The sequence below is a fragment of the Catharus ustulatus genome, chromosome 17 (assembly GCF_009819885.2).
Source record: "Catharus ustulatus isolate bCatUst1 chromosome 17, bCatUst1.pri.v2, whole genome shotgun sequence".
NCBI lineage: Eukaryota > Metazoa > Chordata > Aves > Passeriformes > Turdidae > Catharus > Catharus ustulatus.
Window position 1 is genome coordinate 12294750 of NC_046237.1, and position 17215 is coordinate 12311964.

A 17215-nucleotide genomic window follows, 5' to 3' on the forward strand; every position below is an offset into this window, starting at 1 on the left:
GGAACACAGGGAAGTGCAGCACACCTTTCCCATCCCTTTCCCGGGTTGTTACAGATGAAGGAGCTGCAGATGGTGCTGTCAGAGGCCAACGAGAGCCTGCGGGGGCTGCAGGAGCAGCTCTCACAGGAGAGGCAGCTGAGGAAGGACGAGGTGGAGAACTTCTCACAGAAGATCTGCCAGGTGAGTGGGTAACAGCCTCTGCCCCTGGGAGACAGCTGTCCTCATCCCACGGCAGTGCCACCTCGAGCCCTGTGACTCATGTGGGACCTTGGGTGTCACCTGGGAGCACACACAGTATGTCCCATTTTCAGGGCTGAGACTCCTTGCACATGGGCATGGAGACATGCAGGGCTTCGCCCATGGGAGTGCCTTAATGGCCCTGCTGTCCCCAGAATGCTCCCAGGATGGTGCAGATCCCCCAGATGGGGATATGGGGCTGGCACCAGGCTCAGCCCAGACCTTGGGGGGAAGCCTCACATTGCTGCCCCAGTGCCTGTCCTGGAGCCACTGTTCTCTCCACAGCTGAAGGAGGACCACCAGAAAGCACTGCTGCGACGGGAGTTTGAGCTGCAGAGCCTCAACCTGCAGAGGCGGCTGGAGCAGAAGTTCTGGAGCCAGGAAAAGAACCTGCTGGTGCAGGAGTCACAGCAGTTCAGGCAGAGCTTCCTCCTGCTCTTCATGAAGCTCAAGTGGTTCCTCAAACGCTGGCGCCAGGGCAAGGTGGTGCACAGTGAGGGCGAGGACTTTTTGGAGGTACAGTGGGCTGCCATGGAGGGGAGACCACACTGGTGGCTGTGTCCCTCATGCCTGTTTGCCCTGCCCAGGGCTGTTTGGGTGTCCCCCATCCCTGGCCAGGGGCTGTGGGTCCCCATATCACCCCAGGCATGGTGTCACCCACAGGTGAACAGCATGAAGGAGCTGTACCTGCTGCTGGAAGAGGAGGAGCTAGCCCCGCAGCAGCAGGCAGACAACAAGATGTGTGCTGGGGACACCTGGACCCCCAACACGGTGAGCAGGGTCCCCATGTGCCCAGGGGGTGGATCAGGGCAGGATCAGCCCCTGCTGTGGCTGTGTGGCATGGGGTGGTGGCTCCTCTCAGGGTGCATGGCTGGGTGGGGATGCTGCTCCCCAGCACGTCCCGGTCCCCTGCCCTGGTGGCTTCCCCTGTCCCTTACCTTGGCAGCAGCCTGCAGTGCTGGGGTGCAGAGAGGGCAGCTCCCACAGAGTCCCACCCTGTTGGGTCCCCTCCTGCTGCCTGTGTTCACCCCTGTTCTCCTGCAGCCCAACGAGTGCATCAAGACTCTGGCAGACATGAAGGTGACCCTGAAGGAGCTGTGCACGGAGCTGCGGGAGGAGCGGCGTGGTGCCAGCGAGCTGCAGCAGCAGTTCACCAAGGCCAAGGCTGCCTGGGAGATGGAGCGTGCTGAGCTCAAGTGCCACATCGCCCAGGTGGGAGCCCCGGGCACCCTGTGGGCTGGCAGAGCTTCCCCATGTCTGCTGGGGGGCTGGGGGCCTGCCTGTGTCCTGTGCCAAGCACTGGGCTGGGAGCAGGGTGGCACTGTGGGAATCTTAATTAGCAGCCGCTCAGGCAGGAGAGTTTCCATGGCAACGGGGCTGGCATGGAAATCTGACTGTGGAGCAGCAGAGGATGCTCTTTATTCCTCTGCCTGGGGAGGGTGGGATGGGACAGGGGCTCAGCATCCCTCCTGAGGACTGGCAGCTGAGAGCAGCATCACAGCCCACCCCAAGTCACAGTGCAGGATCCCTGCAGATGCTGCAAAAGGGATGCATGGCTGCAGGGAAGGCAGGAGGTGGAGGGAGAGCAGCCTGAGCACTGGGGGAAGCTTCTACCTGTAGGTTGAGTCCCATCAGTCCCTCAGCCCTGCCCTTCCAGTGCTGAGAGGCTTCCACTCGTGCTGTGCTGGCAGCTGCCCATGGCTGTACATCAGCTCTGCTCCCCAGCACAGGCACTTTCCAGGCAGGATGTCTCCTGGCAGAGCATGAGTCCCCAGTTCCCATATCTACTCCTCAAAAGCGAGCAGAACAGCCATGGTGGCAGCACCCCAGTGATGCTGCATCCTTGGGAGCCACGCTAGCAGCACTGCAGGTGATGCTGCTCCTCTCTAGGAGCCATGTCCTGCAGGCAGGAGCACAGCCAGGCAGTCAGGACATTCAGCCTGTGTCCTGCTGGGTGACCATCTGCTGGGCCGGCTGGCCATGGCATGTTGTGTGTGTCACATCCTTGGGGACATGCTTATTGCCCAGCCTGGCAGCATGGGACTGGCACTGGCAAGCAGGATGCCCACAGCCCTGCTGGTTTGCTGGAGATGTCCAGCACCACACTGGAGCCACCACTGTGTCCCCACAGCTGGAGTCAAAGGCAGGCAAAGGGATCGCGGAGCGTGCGCTGCCAGACTGGAAGGTGGCACTGAAGAGGGAGCGTGAGGAGCACCAGCATCTCCTGGCTGAGTCCTACAGCGCTGTCATGGACCTCACCAAGCAGCTGCAGATCAGCGAGAAGAACTGGAACCAGGAGAAGGTGGAGCTGCTGGCTCGCTTCAAGGAGGAGCAGCAGCAGGCAGAGCAGCAAGCGAAGGACCTGCAGAACAAACTCAACCAGGTATGGTGTCCCCCATCCTGCACGTGTCCTCCAGCCTCTGCTGCTTTCCCCAAAAATGTTTGATGCTTTGGCTTGCCCAAAGGGGCTCATATTGCACCTGTTGGATGACCAATACATTCTCCAGTTGCAGAAAGGATCCAGTCCATGGACATTGAAGCACTCTGAAATGGAGAAGCATGGCAGTAACTGGAAAGAGGTGGGTAAGAGAGGGTGGAGTGCTCTTAGGGCTGAGGTCTGTGTTAAGGGTTAGATGAGAGGATGTGTGAGCCCCAGTTAACATCCCCTTAAACAGCAAATGAGGTTGCAAGGGAGAGTGCCAGGAGAATGAGAGCATGAAGGGCATGGCTGAACCCCGAGAGCTTCTGTGGGGTTATAAAAAAGCTGATTTTAAATAGATGTGGTTGTAGCAAGCCCCATGCAGTCCTGGGACTGCTGTTCCTCAGTGTGTGGGGAAGCTGGAGTGGGATGCAGCCCCTGAGCTCCAGCCCCTCTCTGCTCTGCACTTTGGTCCTGTGCTTGCTGACCCCGGAGCTTTCTCCTGTGCTCTCCTAGGCTCTCAATGAGAAAATCACAGACAAGGAGGCTATCTCTGAAGCAAAAGCCAAGGGAACCAACCTCAAAAGGTGAGTGTGCTGGTGCCTCTGTGGTCCCTGGAACATAGAGGGGGCTGCTGGGCTTGACATCCCTGAGTCATGGGGAGATGTAGCTATGTTCCAGGGCAGTCCTGGAGGCAAAAGGCTCTCTGTGAGGAGCAAGATTGGGTGTCCTGGAAGGTCCCATTGGGGTGGGAGCAGAATGCTTCAGCTGTCCCTCAACCCCCTGCCCTGCCCCCTTTTGATCCCTGTCCTTTCTTTTGCCACAGGACCAAGTCTGTTTCCTCCATGTCAGAGTTTGAAAGCTTGCTCGACTGTTCTCCCTACCTCCCTGGAAAGAATGTGCCAGGGCTGGGTGACCATGCCCGGGGCAAAAAGGCATCCTCAACCACCCAGATGCTGCCCAACGGGATCCGGGACAGCACCAGCCTTCCTCCTTCAAACTGTACATATGTGAATATCGAACAACCTGCCCCTGACAGCCTGGCCAAGGAGAAGCTGGACATCTCCTCCTGGGACTACTCACAGGCAAGCAGCCTCTCGGGGCACGACCCAGCTCACAAACAAATCCAGAGGAGCTACACGGCGCCCGACAAGACAGGGATCCGCATCTACTACAGCCCGCCGGTGGTGCGCCGGCTGGAGGCGCCCCTGGTGCACAACAAGGAGGGCAAGATCATGATCGAGCCTGGATTCTTGTTCACCATGGCCAAGCCGAAGGAGCCGGAGGAGTCGGCCAGCGCCGAGGGCACCTACAGCCAGTGGCTGTGCAACTTCTCCAAGCAGCAGCAGGAGCTGCTGGACGGCGGCGCGGGGGACAGCGCGGTGCCGCCGGTGCCACGCTTGCCCCCCTCGCTGCACGACCTGGAGATCTCTGGCAACATGAGCGACGACATGAAGGAGATCACCAACTGCGTGCGCCAGGCCATCTGCTCCAGCTCGCTCGAGAGGAAGGTGAAGAGCACCTCCAGCCAGACAGTGGGGCTGGCCCACGTGGGCACACAGACCATCCAGACGGTGAGCGTGGGCCTCCAGACCGACCTGCCCCGTGGCGCCGGCGTGCACGGCAAGAGCTGGTCCCCGCGCAGCTCCTCCCTCGTGTCCGTGCGCAGCAAGCAGATCTCCTCCTCCCTGGATAAGGTCCACTCCAGGATCGAGCGGCCATGCTGCTCCCCAAAATACGGCTCTCCAAAGCTCCAGAGGAGGTCTTCCTCCAAGCTGGACGCCTCCAAGGACAGGAGCCTGTGGAACTTGCACCAGAGCAAGCAGAACGGCTCTGCCTGGGCCCGTTCCACCACCACCCGCGACAGCCCCGTCCTCAGCAACATCAACGATGGCCTGTCCAGCCTGTTCAGCGTGGTGGAGCACGCGGGCAGCACCGAGTCCATCTGGAAGCCGGGCTGCCCTGAGAGCAGCCGGGCCAAGCCCGAAGCTCCCAAGTATGGCCTCGTGCAGGAGTTCTTCAGGAACGTCTGCGGGCGGGCGCAGAGCCCCACTGCGCCCCAGGAGAAGAAGGAGGCCGCTGGGGAGGAGAGCAAGAGAGCCGAGCACCCCAGCCCCGCCACCCACCACCCAGCCGAAAACTTCTCCCGTGTCCTGAACAAGAAGGTCCTCAAGCAGGGCAGCTGCGAGGACCCCAAGCCCTCGTCCCCTGGCCAGGGCAGTAAGGACGCAGTCCTGCGGGACCCCGACCTCATCTCGGCCATAGCCAGCGAGGTAACGAGGCACGGAGCGCCCCGGGGTGTCCCGCCGTGGCGGGGGACAGGGTGCCTGACCCCTCTAACCCTGCTGTGCCCTGTCTATCTTTGCAGGACACGGCGTGCGATTGCAGCTCCCAGTCCCTCACCTCCTGCTTTGCCCGGCCTTCCCGCTCCGCGGTCCGCCACTCCCCCTCCAAGTGCAAACTGCACCCCGCGGAGCCCCCCCGGGCGGAGGAGAAGCCGGGGGCCTCGAGTGAGTGAGGACGGGGGGCCGGGGGCCGCAGCGTGCCTGCCATCCACTGTCCTGCCGGAGCAGCGCCCGCGCTGAGCCCGCGGGGGCTCATCTGTCTCCTAAACGTCCCCTCGGCCCCGGGGACGCTTAGGAAGCAGATGTGGAGCCGGAGGCTGCCGGTAGCCCCGGGGTGCGGGGACGCCCTTCCAGGGTGGCTGCATCACCTCCTGGCCGTGCAGACCCGCTGCCGGCACTGGGGGTGCTGGCCGGTGCCACCGCGCCGGGAGTGTCACCTGCCACCCTGCTGTGCCGAGGGTGCCGAGAAAGGGAGAGCAGCCGGGGAGGCTGCTGGTGTCCACAGGGAGGACTGTGCTGAGCACAGCAGGGCCGCTGTGGGAAGGCCTGGCCGAGGGGTGATGCCGCGGATGGAGGGTGCTGGCTGCACCCTGCCCGGGCTCGGTGCATCCTGCCAGCATTGCCGATTGCCGCGAGGTTGCATCAGCCGCGCTGCTTCCCCGGCAGGAAGGAGGCGGGAGGTTCCCTGTGCTCACCCAGGCTGGGCTGGCTGGGCCCCTCCCCGGCCCCCCCTGTGCTCTGGGGGTGCTGCTGAGCCCCTTCGCTGCTGGCGAGGGTCCGGGTGTGGCCGGGCTCCTCCAGCCGCAGAGCTGGGATTGCTGGGTGCACAGTGTGGGGAGAGGTGGCCTGTGCCTCTGTGTGTGTGTGTGTGTGCACACCCCCTGCTCCCAAGGGGCCGTGCTGCCCCTGCCTTGCACCCACCTCCCTGCTTGGGGCCACTTGTAGTTATTTCTCCTCCAAGTGCTGAATATACATATTTCTTTTTTTTTTTTCCTTCTCTTTTTTTTTTTTTTTTTTCTTTTCCCTCCACTTCTGGCTCTGCCCAACTCCGGACAGCCTGCAATGTAAAACCAAGTGCATTTTAAAAATACCGAAATGAGCTACATTGGAGAGGCACCAATTGGATTAAGAGATTGTGGGTTGGGAGGCTGCAGCGTGGCCCGCGGTCTGTGCTGTGTGTCCTCCATCATCACCAGAAAAAGCCTTACCCAGGGAGGGAGGGGGCAGCAGCCACAGCCCCCACAGCACTGCACAGCTCCTGGGGCTTGGGGACTGCGACCCAGCCCATCACAGAGCAGCCTTGGTGCCTCTGTGCAGCTCCAGGAGAGAACAGATTTCTGAGGCAGCTGCCTGACCTATTTTCAACTGCCTGCCAGGGGCCAGGCAGGGATTCATCCAGATGGAGCTGCCTGCAGGTGCTTGGGGCTCAAAGCATTGCTCTGGGGCTGTGTGCCTTCTTCTGGGGGCTCCATACACTGCTCCTAGGGCTCTGCACATTGTTCCAAGGGGTCTGTGCATTGCTCCAGGAGCTCTGTACACCACTCCACGAGCTCTGTGCATTGCTCTGGAGCTCTGTACACTGTTCCAAGGGGTCTGTGCATTGCTCCAGGAGCTCTGTACACCACTCCAGGGGCTCTGTGCATTGCTCTGGAGCTCTGTACACTGCTTCCAGGGCCTCTGCACATTGTCATCTTGCAGTTTCTCTTACAAACTGCTGGTGCTGCCGAGGCTGCTGCCCTCTCCTGTCCAGCTGCTCGCTGCCCGCAGCAGCTGCAGCATCACTGCCACGTCGCAGCCTCCGTCAGCATCTCCGCGACAGCCGCTCACTGCCTGTGTCTCCAGACACACCAGCATCAGCCAGGGCCCAGCAGGCCCAGCACCGATGGCCTTTTGCTCCTGCAGCACCCAGCTGGCCCCTGGGGGACCCTCACAGCAGCCAGGGCCAGGCTGTGTCCCTGCCTGCCATGGAGGAGTCGGGTCCAGAACTGCCACGGGCAATCTCCTGCTGTACATAGATCCTTTCGGGCTGGTTTGTAGCATTTTCGTGGATAATTGGGGTTTTGGTTTGGTTTGGTTTTTTTAAAAGACTCTCTACTTTTTGGAATGTGGTTTCTCATTTTTACAACTGCCTTTTAATTATTTGTAATATTGGTCAGTTCTGTCTTACTCTGTAAATAAGTGGTGCTGGGCATTTCCCAGGGAGGCTGAGATGAGGCCGGCAAGGAATCTGTGGGGAGAATTTGCTTAAGGTGTTGAGGTGGCTGATACTACTCCAGCCCCTCCATGGATTCTGCCTCTGGATACATGCCAGTGCCCAGCCTGGGGTGAAACTCGAGGTGTTTTGGGCAAAGCCCCTACCCTGTCCTCCTGCTTCCTCTCACCAGCCCATGCCAAGGTCGCATGAAGGGCACCTTCTGCCCCGATGACAGGCTCTCTGCCCACCCCATCCTGCACCCCTGTGTCATGCCTGCTTCTTGTGTGAATAAAGGCCCTGCAACCCCTCACCCCCACCCTTGGTGCTGCCTTCCCATGCTGTGGTGGGGGCGACCGTGCTGCCTGTCCTGTCTGGGGCAGTGCTGCTGCAGAGGGAGGTGTGGGAAGTGTGATCATGTCCCTCTGTTCCTGCCATCCTGACTGCTGCCCAGCCTACACATGGTGTCCCATCCTCTCCTCACCCACCTGTCTGTCCCTGACACCATCCCCATGTGCTGACCCCAGCTGTGCCACACCACCACGGCTCCTTGTCATCTCCTGCAGGTCCTCACTGCCAGCACCGTCACCCTACAGCAGCCCCCTCTCAGCTCTGCATTGTCCTTGTGATGCTGGTGTTTCTCACAGGTGCCCTGTCCCATCCCAGCCTGCCCAGCAGCTCAGCCCAGCCTGCACACACACCCATGTCCCCTTTCCTCTGCTGCCCATGTCTCCCTGCCCTTGTTCCTCTCAGTTGGACTTGATGATCTCAGAGATCATGTCCAACCATAATGATTCTGTGATTCCCTGATCACCTGCTGGTCCCAGCCTCCCCTAAGGTTCACTCCATTAAACTCTCCCACCCTTAGGTCCTCCATCACCCACCAAAACCCACCCTCTTCTTTTGCTCTTCCATCATCCTTCATGTTCCATCCCTTTCAACCCTGCTCTTTGATTCACCATCATTCTTCCATCCCTCTTTATTGTGCTCTTTCATCAACCTTAACCCAACCCAACCCTCTTTTCTCCTTCCTATGCTATTCCATCCCATTCCTCCTTCCCATGTTCCATCACCCACCATACCCCATCCCTCCTGTGTATCTTCTTTTATGTCCCAGCCCTTCCTCCACTGCTTCTCTGTTCACCCATCCCTCCTTCCTTGCAGTCACCTACTGTATCCCACCCTTCCCTGCCACCCACCTCCATCACCCACCAGGTCCCATCCTTCCTTTTTGTGCTCCTCCATCAGCTACCATGTCCTGTCCTTCCTGTCCTCCTCCATTGTGTCCTGTCCTTTCTTGTACTCCACTGTCACTCACCACCTCCAATCCCTCTCTGTTCTCCCCACTCCCTTCACATCCCATCCCTCCTTCCACACTCCTTCCAGTGTGCTGGTACCAGGTCTGTCCCATCCCTCCCTGCCATGCTGTGCTCCTCCATTACCCACCATGTCCCCTGTCACCCTCTTGTGCTCCTGCATCCTACACTGCATCCCATCCCTCCTTGTCCTCTGTCACCCACCACCTCCCATCCCTCCTTCCTGTGCTCCTCCACTGTCCCCCATATCCCACCCTCCAGTCTTCCTGTCACACTTCCATCCCATCCCTCTAACCTGCTCCTTCATTTACCACATCCTGTTCGTCTTTCACCATTTTATCGTGTTTTTTCCTTCTTCACCTTCACCCTGCCCCATCCATCCTTGCCTTGCTTAGCCTCCAGCTTTTCCTTTCATATTCGTGTCAACATCTCACCCTCTTCTTCAGCTCCCACCACTGTCCTCTACATCTTACCATGTTTATCCCTGCTTATCCTCCATTAGCTCCCACCTTCACCTCAACCTCCTCCACTCCTCATCTCTCCACATCTTTCTTCATCCTCTTGTCTCTTCCTATCTCGTCTCTCAGCCTCCCTCACTTCCCCATCCCAAAATCCACCCTCAGTTCCCACCATTTCACCATCCTTTCAACTGCTAATATCACCCAAATTTACCTTCTTCACCCCCGCATTTCCAGTCTCCTCTTTGTGCTTATCCATTTCCCATCTCCTCATTCATCCTCCTCCACTGCTCTCCAGTCTGTCTTCTATCCCTGTCTCTGTGTTCCTCCTGTCATCCATATCCTTCTGCTCTTTCCTCATCCCTCCTCCATCTCCCCTCCATCATTTTCCTCCACCACCTGCCATCTAATCTCTCCTTGTTTTCCTCTTCCATTTTGTCCACCTTCTTCATCCTCCCCTTCCCAGTGTCCTCCATCCTTCCCCATGCCCCACACCACCCACTATTTGCCTGTCCTTCCTCACCTTCATTTCCTACCATCTGCCCAGTCTCCTCATCCTCCCCAACATCATTTTTCTTCTTCATTGTTCTTTCCACCATCTTCCATCTCCTTCGCCTTCCATCTCATACTTCTTCCTCTACCTCAGTCCTTCCTGTGACCCTTCACTTCCCATTGTTCCCCATACTTTTCCCTGCAGTTTCACCTCTTGCCCTGTACCTCTCACACTCGACCTCTGACTATCTCACCATTTCTCTGTCATTTGCCTCCCACAGTTTCCCTGTTTCTCCCTATGCTCCTCCACTTCTCCCCACCTTCCTATTCCTCTTTATCCTCTAAGTGTCCCACCAACCTCACAGACTTCCCTCTCCATCCCTTCCTGACCTCCAGCCATCCTTCCTTACCTCATATCTTCCTCTCTAACTGTCCTTACATTCTCCTTTATCTCCTACCTCTATCCTGACTTCCAATCTTCTCCCAGCCTGACCTCTCCCATTCCTCCCTGCAGTCTTTTACTCCCAGCCCATCTGACTCCAGCTGCAGTTTCCTGCTTCTTTTCACACTTCTCCTGCCTTATATCCCATCCCTTACTGACCCAGGAAAGCCACTGCCAGCTCAGCCACCCCTGATGCACACAGAAAGGGCCCTTCCTGACATCAGAGAACACTTCTCCCTAGAGCTAGTGCACCTGGAACTAGTCATGGGGGAAAAGGGGATGACCTTTGCCCTTGGAAGGTTTCAGTAACTTAGCCAGATAGTCACCAATGTCCTGATCTAACATTAGCAATAACTAATGTGGAACATGGAGCTTAACTAGATTCCCTGGAATCACTTCAAGCAGTGAAGGATTTCCAAGATGGGCGAGAAAGGCTTGGAAAGGCTTTGAATGCATTGCTTGGGATGCTGCAGGACATGAAGAACTATCCCTGCCACTTGCAGCTGCTCCATGGTGCTCAAGCAGACCCACCACACACTGCTCCAGCATGAGCCATGTTCCACAAGGACCATCCCATCATGCTCCAGCAGGGCCATCCCATACTGCCTGAGCAGCACCACCCCAGCAGGACCATTGCATCCTGCCCAAGCAGGACCATCCCATACTGCCTGAGCAGCACCACCCCAGCAGGACCATTGCGTCCTGCCCAAGCAGGATCACTGTAATGCTGCTCCAGCAGGACCATCCCATACTGCTTGAGCAGCACCACCCCAGCAGGACCACTGTAATGCTGCTCCAGCAGGACCATCCCACCCTGTTTCATCAGCATCACCCCAGTCTGCTCAAGCAAGACCTCTCCAGGCTGCTTGGGCAGGATATCCTATATAGCTGGAGCAGAACATTCCCATGTTGCCCAAGGAGGACCACCCCATGTCACTTGAGCAGGACCACTCCAGGCTGCTTGAGTACCATTGACCATCCCAAAGAGGCTTCCTGAAAAAGCTGGTAGCTCCCAGGCCAGTGAGTGAACCTTGAGCTGTCCCCTCAGACCAAGATCCAGGAATCTTTCATCATCCTTGTTTTCCTCCTGGCAGGCTGGGCCCTACAGGGTCCAACAGGCTGTAGTAGGGCACAAGGCTGCTGGCACTGCTGCCAAGGGGAGGACAGGTCTCCTCTCCATCCCAAGGGAGCTCCAAACCCTGCAGGACCTTCAGGCAGGGCCTTTCCAGAGCATCCCATGTCACTCACGCACAAGGGCCAGCCAGCCTCGCTTCCAAGACTCTGCCTTGCCTTGTTGAAGGTTCCCAGTCATCCCATGGACAGGATGATGCCCTTTCCCAGGGGATGTCCCACTGCAGGGACAGGGCACCCAGTGTCTTTATAGGGAGGGGTGATATTTGTAAAGCATTCCTGCTGATATGCCTTCCTGACTGGTAAAGCTGGGGGAGGGTGGAGGGAATTTGCTACCTGTGTTAGGAACTAGCTGAACTTACGTGTCTCCCCAAGCTGGATTTCTTATTCCACATGTTCAAACTGTTGTATATTGTTACTGGGATTTTTACATTGAATTATTGTAGAAAACAAAAATTTAAACCGAGTCTGTTAAATAATAAACATTAAAAAATCTCTATGAAAAAATAAATGTGAGCTTGTCTCCAAGTCCTCTCCTTAAAAATGTGCCAGAGCAGGAATGTGTCTCCAGCTGTTGCTTTCCAGCATGAGACCACACCACCCTCTGGTGTCAGCACGGACCTCAGCTCTGCACTGGCTCTGCTCCAACCCTGTCCCTTTGCTCCCAGCTCTGCCTGCCAGAGCATCCTTGCACTGCCTTAAATCCTGCACAGTAACAGCAGATCCCATCCTGCTCCCAGCACATGGACATCCCCACATGGCATGGGGCAGGCCAGAAGGGAGCAAAGCAAGAGCAGAGCTGCTTTGTTGGGTGCTGGCATCACCCTCCCAGCCCCAGCAGGCACTGGTGCTGCTTCCCAAGCTGCTGGAGTGTGGGATGTGCTCCTGTGTCCACACGGCCTCACCCTGGGCATGACTGAGCCTGACCTAGAGCTCCAGCTATGCCTCCCTGCTCAATAAAACAGGGACAAAAGAAGGCAGCCACGTTTATGGGAGTGAAAGGACACGCTCTGAAGACTGGAGACAACTCACACAGGGAAGCTGTTTATTAAACCCCAGTCTCCTCACTGTGCTGCCTCTCCTGAGCCCAGATTCCCTTCCTCTGCAGCCCAGGCTTCCAACAAATCTCTTACCGTCCTGGCCCCCTCTCCCAGGATGAAAATAGCACCAGCTGGCAAGCTCAAGTAAACAAATGAGCTGCTGTGAGAGGAGAGAGCATCTTTATAAGTTAATTGGCCCCATCTAAGAGACAGACAGACATTTTTCTGTAGATAGATCGCTCAAGAAGCTCAGGCCAGCAGCACTAACATGCCTCCTGGGTTTGATTTATAAGCCTGGTTGCGTTACTAGCTCATCTCCATATAGAATGATTATGAATATATTGTCTGTACTCTGCAGAGGGCTAAATTATCAGGCTCTGATATTCATCAGCTACTCCTTGAAGCTTAAAAGCACCTCAGATTCAGAACTCTCTCTCCCAGTGACAGCAGGGGTAGAAAGGAAACAGCTCAGGGTTGGTCTTTGTTTTCAGCACAACCTGGCCTGTTTTAACACCCTGATTAAGTGGGGGGCTGGAGGGAAGGAGCAGCCTGAGCCAAAGAGCTGTGGAGCAGGGAAGTGCTGGAACCCAGAGCCAAGTGTATTGGTATTGAGCAGTTACATTTACAAACAAAGGAGCTGATAACTCCCAGCAGGACTGAAGGGCTCTTATCACGGTGCTGATTAAAATTTCCTCTGCAGCCAGCGATGACGAGGGGGAGTGTCCTCAGTGGGGAGACAGTATAAGCCGGTGTTTAACCCTGCTGCTGCTGAGTGCTGATTCATTCAGCACAAGTGAAGGGCTGCCCAGCCTGACCATGTGCTGAAAATTAGCCCAGAGAGCCCCAGCAGGGAGATCCACAGCCTGGTCACATCCTCTCGCTCCATCTCCTGTACCTCCCACTCCATCTCACCCATGCTCTGCAGGTCCCAGGAGTTTTTGCTGGTGTCATTTGTTATTCCTTCCAGATCCTTTGCTCTTTTGTTCTGCCCCTCAATTCTCTGCCCTTGCCTGTGGTTAAAGAAATCTTCTCACTGCAGGATATTCTGATAAAGGCTCCCACTGCCTCTAGCATGGGCATGCAAGGCACAAACTTGTTTGTGCTGTGGTAAATTCACCAAGAGTAAGGTCCATGATAAAAAGATGCCTTCTCTGATTAGCATCACTGACAGCTGTATCACCAAGCTGCTGAATCTGCCTCACCAGCCCCTGGTCCAGGCTGCCCTGCCCAGGAGATGCTCTGGGAGGAGTGGATAGGCAGTGGGAGAGGAGGTGGCTTGCTGTCCTGCAGACAAGCCCATGAGCCTCAGCCATCACACTGGTGCCCTGGTGTAACTCAGACATCTCTGTGCCTTCCTGGGTTCCTTCCTCTACTACTATGGGTTGCATCCTTCCTGCCTGATACTCACAGTGATTTGCATTAATTGGGGTGTGATTCCCACATTTATTGGCAATAAGGCCAGTCAGAAAGCAATGCCCTGTGACCCCACTTAGACCCCCAGGTAAGTCACCTGCTCAACCTGGAGCAGTGCTTTGCCCAAATTAGCACAAGTTTCCCATGTGAGGCTGCCTCACCAGGATCACCCTTCCAGGACCAGAAGGTCTGAGGTGTTCAAACCAGTTCACACTTTCCAGTTTCTTTCTCCCACCCCCAGCATCTCCAAGACTGAGATCTTTCATGTCAGGGAATATGGAGTGAGGGGTCCCACCACAGCTGCTGAGCTGCTGTGGGTGCTGCTCTGGAGAGGCTGTTTCTCGAGTATCCCAAGTTTCAGAGTATCCCAAGCAGAGTGTGAGCAAGACACCACGTATCTTGGCCAATACCATTTTTTTGACACTCTGAGTCTCTTCAAGAGACATTCACATATACACTTTAAGTACTTTTATTCCTTTACAGGAAGAGGCAATTAAGGGCCTAAAATGCAGCTGATTTTCCAGCACTGCCTGGTGAGTTAGGAGATCTGGGAGCCAAGCTGGGAGCAAAACCTGCAGCATCCAGCTCTATCACACACCAGCTCCCAGGGCAGGAGCCCAGCTGGATGCAAACTGCCCTTGGGTGGAAGAGCTGGAGCAACAAAGCATGGTCACACAGCAGGAGCCCCTTTCATAGATCCTGTAAAATCACCAAGGGAAGCCTGGAGATATCAACAAAATGTTCAAGGCCAGGTTGGAGAGGGCTTGGAACAACCTGGCCTAGTGGAAGGTGTCCCTGCACGTGGCAGGGAGTTGGAATGAGATGAGCTTTAAGTTCCCTTCCAACCCAAAGCATTCCATGTTTCTGTGGCTTTTCAGTGAGACACTGAAATGAAAATGTAAGGAGGGCTGTGTTTGTGCCATGGGGATCTGACTGATAGTACCACCTCTGTGTTTCACAATCCTGTATGCAGCTGCTTGGAGGTATACTGGAAGAGGAGAGAGCTGGAGAAAACAATAGGAGGCTATTTGGAATTTTCTGCTTTGCAGGTGCTTTCTGAGAGGAGATGCACCCTCTCCCCATCAGGCAGCTTCCTGGGCCACAGCTGTGGACAGCTGCAGCACAAGAACAAAATTTCCTGGCTGCAGCAGCCCAAGCTGGGCAATGCTGGATGAAGGACAGCTGTGGGGCTGGTGGGACACGGTGCTGCCCCAGCCTTGGGGCTTGGAATGTCCCACACACAGAGGCAACAGTTGCTGGACAGAAATCATGCTGTCACTGAGGCTGGTGGGGAATTTCAGCTGGCCAGATCACTGAAAGCAAAAAGCCAATGAGAAGGGAAGCAGAGGCCACCTCCCAGGTGCACCTGCAAGCCACCTCTTCACTTGTCACTCCTGTCCTGTGACAAGGAGAGTGACAAAGCCCTTTCTCAGCAGTGGGGTGAATGACAGCCCTTCCTGGCACTTAGGGGGACGCAGGGTTTGTTAGAGAGCTGCTGGCAAATGCAAAATCCCTGGGACACAGGCTGCTGGAACTGAAGGCTGGCAACTTGTAACAGCACATTATCAGCTCAAGGTGTCTTGTGAAGGACATTAGAAGTGCTGGGTTTGTCCCATTTCTCAGGAGAGGATCAGTGTGGTTTCCAGCTGGGGTTAATTGATGTGCCAAGTGTACCCAAGAAACTCATGGAGCTGTGCCCAGACCATGGATCCAAGGGGAGTGCTGGAGTGCAGTTGCCATAGCTCCTGAGGAACTTCAAAAACACCCCTGTCTGAGAGCCCAGGCTGCAGAGCCAAAGTGACTTTTTCTTAAAACCCTCCCCCCTCTTTTGTAATAGGGAATTCCACATGACTGCTGACTGGTCAAGGAAAATTTCTTACAGGATTCAGCTGTATCCTTACTGGTCTACCCACAGAGAAAGTCTGGGCTCAAAAACTGGTGATCCCAGGCTGAAAGTCCGAAAAGGAATGGGCTAAAACTGGACATCTGGATGGATTGGACTTGTGCTGGAGACTTCACCTTCATCCATGTGGTAGAGATTGAGACCCTAAACACTGATCTTCCAGTGATTTTTAAAATTTTGTTGTTGTTGTTAAAAACAATGAAATGAACAATATGAGGCCACACTGTAGATTTCCAGGACACGGATTTTATAGCACATGGCTGAGGAAGCTGTGTTACATGGGCCACAGCATGGTGTGAGGATGGCTGACAGATTTGGGATGTAAATCCTGCTGAGCTCATGTTGTAAGTGTGTAGAGAGTATCTCTGGAGTGATTGACACTGTCCATAGCACACAGCCCATGGAGGGAGTTTTCACCTGAATTACTCTCAGGTTTCACCTCGGAGTGAACCAGCTGTGTCCTCCTAATTGGGGTCACAGAAGAATCTTTGCACTGAGGCAGTGTGGGCAGGCAGCAAACTGACACCAGAGCAGGGAGCTGCAGCACAGCTGTGCCCTTCAAAACTAGGGAACATCCTTAATGTAAAATACACACCAGTGCTGCTGCTTTTGTCTGTAGAACTGTTTCTGGCTCTTTGCTGATGAGAACATTGCTTGGAGTGCCAGATGATGCTCACCAGTCCACAGGTTTGTGTTTCCTCCAGTCTCCAGCAGGGCAACACTCCCAGGGAGTGCACAAAAGCACAGAAAACCCAAGGATACCAGAGTAGGCTGTACCTGCTCACTGACACTGTGCCAACTACAAGTTTATGGACTTTAATCTTTTGAGTGTTCAATGGCCCTGGCCCAAACCAGCACAAAATTCCCAGGGCAGGTGGCTGCCTGGGCACAGCAGTGCTTTGCTTCAAGGGGAGAAAAGGAATTTGAGGTTTTGGCAGCCTGCCTAAGAAATATCTTCTTGGCAGACCATGTCATTTGAGCAGGCAATGCTGTTGGGACAGTTGGGCTCAGTGCAGGCAATGCTGAGGATTGGGATGACAAGGGATCTGCTGCAGGAGGTGCAGCCACAGGCAACTCCTGCTCTGAGACCAGACTCTTGGAATCATGCTGGTCCTTGGCACACCCCAGCTCCAGCCTCCTGCTCCAATGGGCATGGCTTCTCAGGGCCTTATCTTGTTGAATTTTGTCTGTGTCTAAGGACTGTGACCCTGCTCCTACTCCGGGCTCCTGTTCCAGCATTTGACTGCCTTCTTGGTGAAAAAAAAAAGTGGGGGAAAAAAAAAGCTTAATTTTTCTCTACTTCAAAAGATCTGTACAAAGTTTTTGCAGGAGGAAAGCGTTCAGTGAACTGCCACAGCTCTCTGTGCACACACAGCTCAGTGGAGGGGACGTGGAGGGTCATGGATCCCAACGAAAGTTGTTTTTCACAGTGGGACAAGGCACGGAGTGTGGCCATCCCCGCTGGCTTGCATGGGGATGAAGGAGCCCAGGATAGCACCCTGGGCTGCTCCCTCTGCCTAGCAGTGGCAGGGACCGGCACGGAGGGACACAGCTCCTGCTGACGAGGGAGAGTGGGCTGCCAGGGCAGCACTGTAAATGGGGACACTGCTGGCATGGGGGGACACGGGCCATGGGCTGGCCAGGGACAGCGGGACAGGGCTGACGAGGGTGACCGCTGATGGTGGGGACGTGGCCGGCAGGACACCACTGACAGAAAGCCATGACTGACCGTGGAACAACACTGGTGTGGGGGACAGGGCTGACAGCGGGGACACGGTGGGCAGGGTACATGGCTGCAGGGTGACTTGAGTGACAGGGGTCACCGCTG

At 55.9% G+C, this 17215-nt stretch overlaps 1 protein-coding gene across 3 annotated transcripts in view; it reads left to right on the plus strand.

Moving 5' to 3' along the window:
- The window catches only part of SOGA1 (suppressor of glucose, autophagy associated 1), a 29090-nt gene extending 17548 nt beyond the window's left edge, over positions 1–11542 (plus strand). For 2 of the 3 annotated variants that reach the window (XM_033074716.2, XM_033074714.2), the window contains exons 7-16: positions 55–180; positions 523–753; positions 901–1008; positions 1282–1449; positions 2369–2620; positions 2745–2816; positions 3173–3243; positions 3483–4929; positions 5025–5166; positions 6058–11542. In XM_033074716.2, coding sequence (XP_032930607.1) covers positions 55–180; positions 523–753; positions 901–1008; positions 1282–1449; positions 2369–2620; positions 2745–2816; positions 3173–3243; positions 3483–4929; positions 5025–5166; positions 6058–6086 — 2646 coding nt within the window. In that variant the 3' untranslated portion in view covers positions 6087–11542. The remainder of the gene's footprint in view (positions 1–54; positions 181–522; positions 754–900; positions 1009–1281; positions 1450–2368; positions 2621–2744; positions 2817–3172; positions 3244–3482; positions 4930–5024; positions 5167–6057) is intronic. The other variant, XM_033074715.2, reaches the window with a different exon arrangement.
- Positions 11543–17215: the final 5673 nt, after the last annotated feature.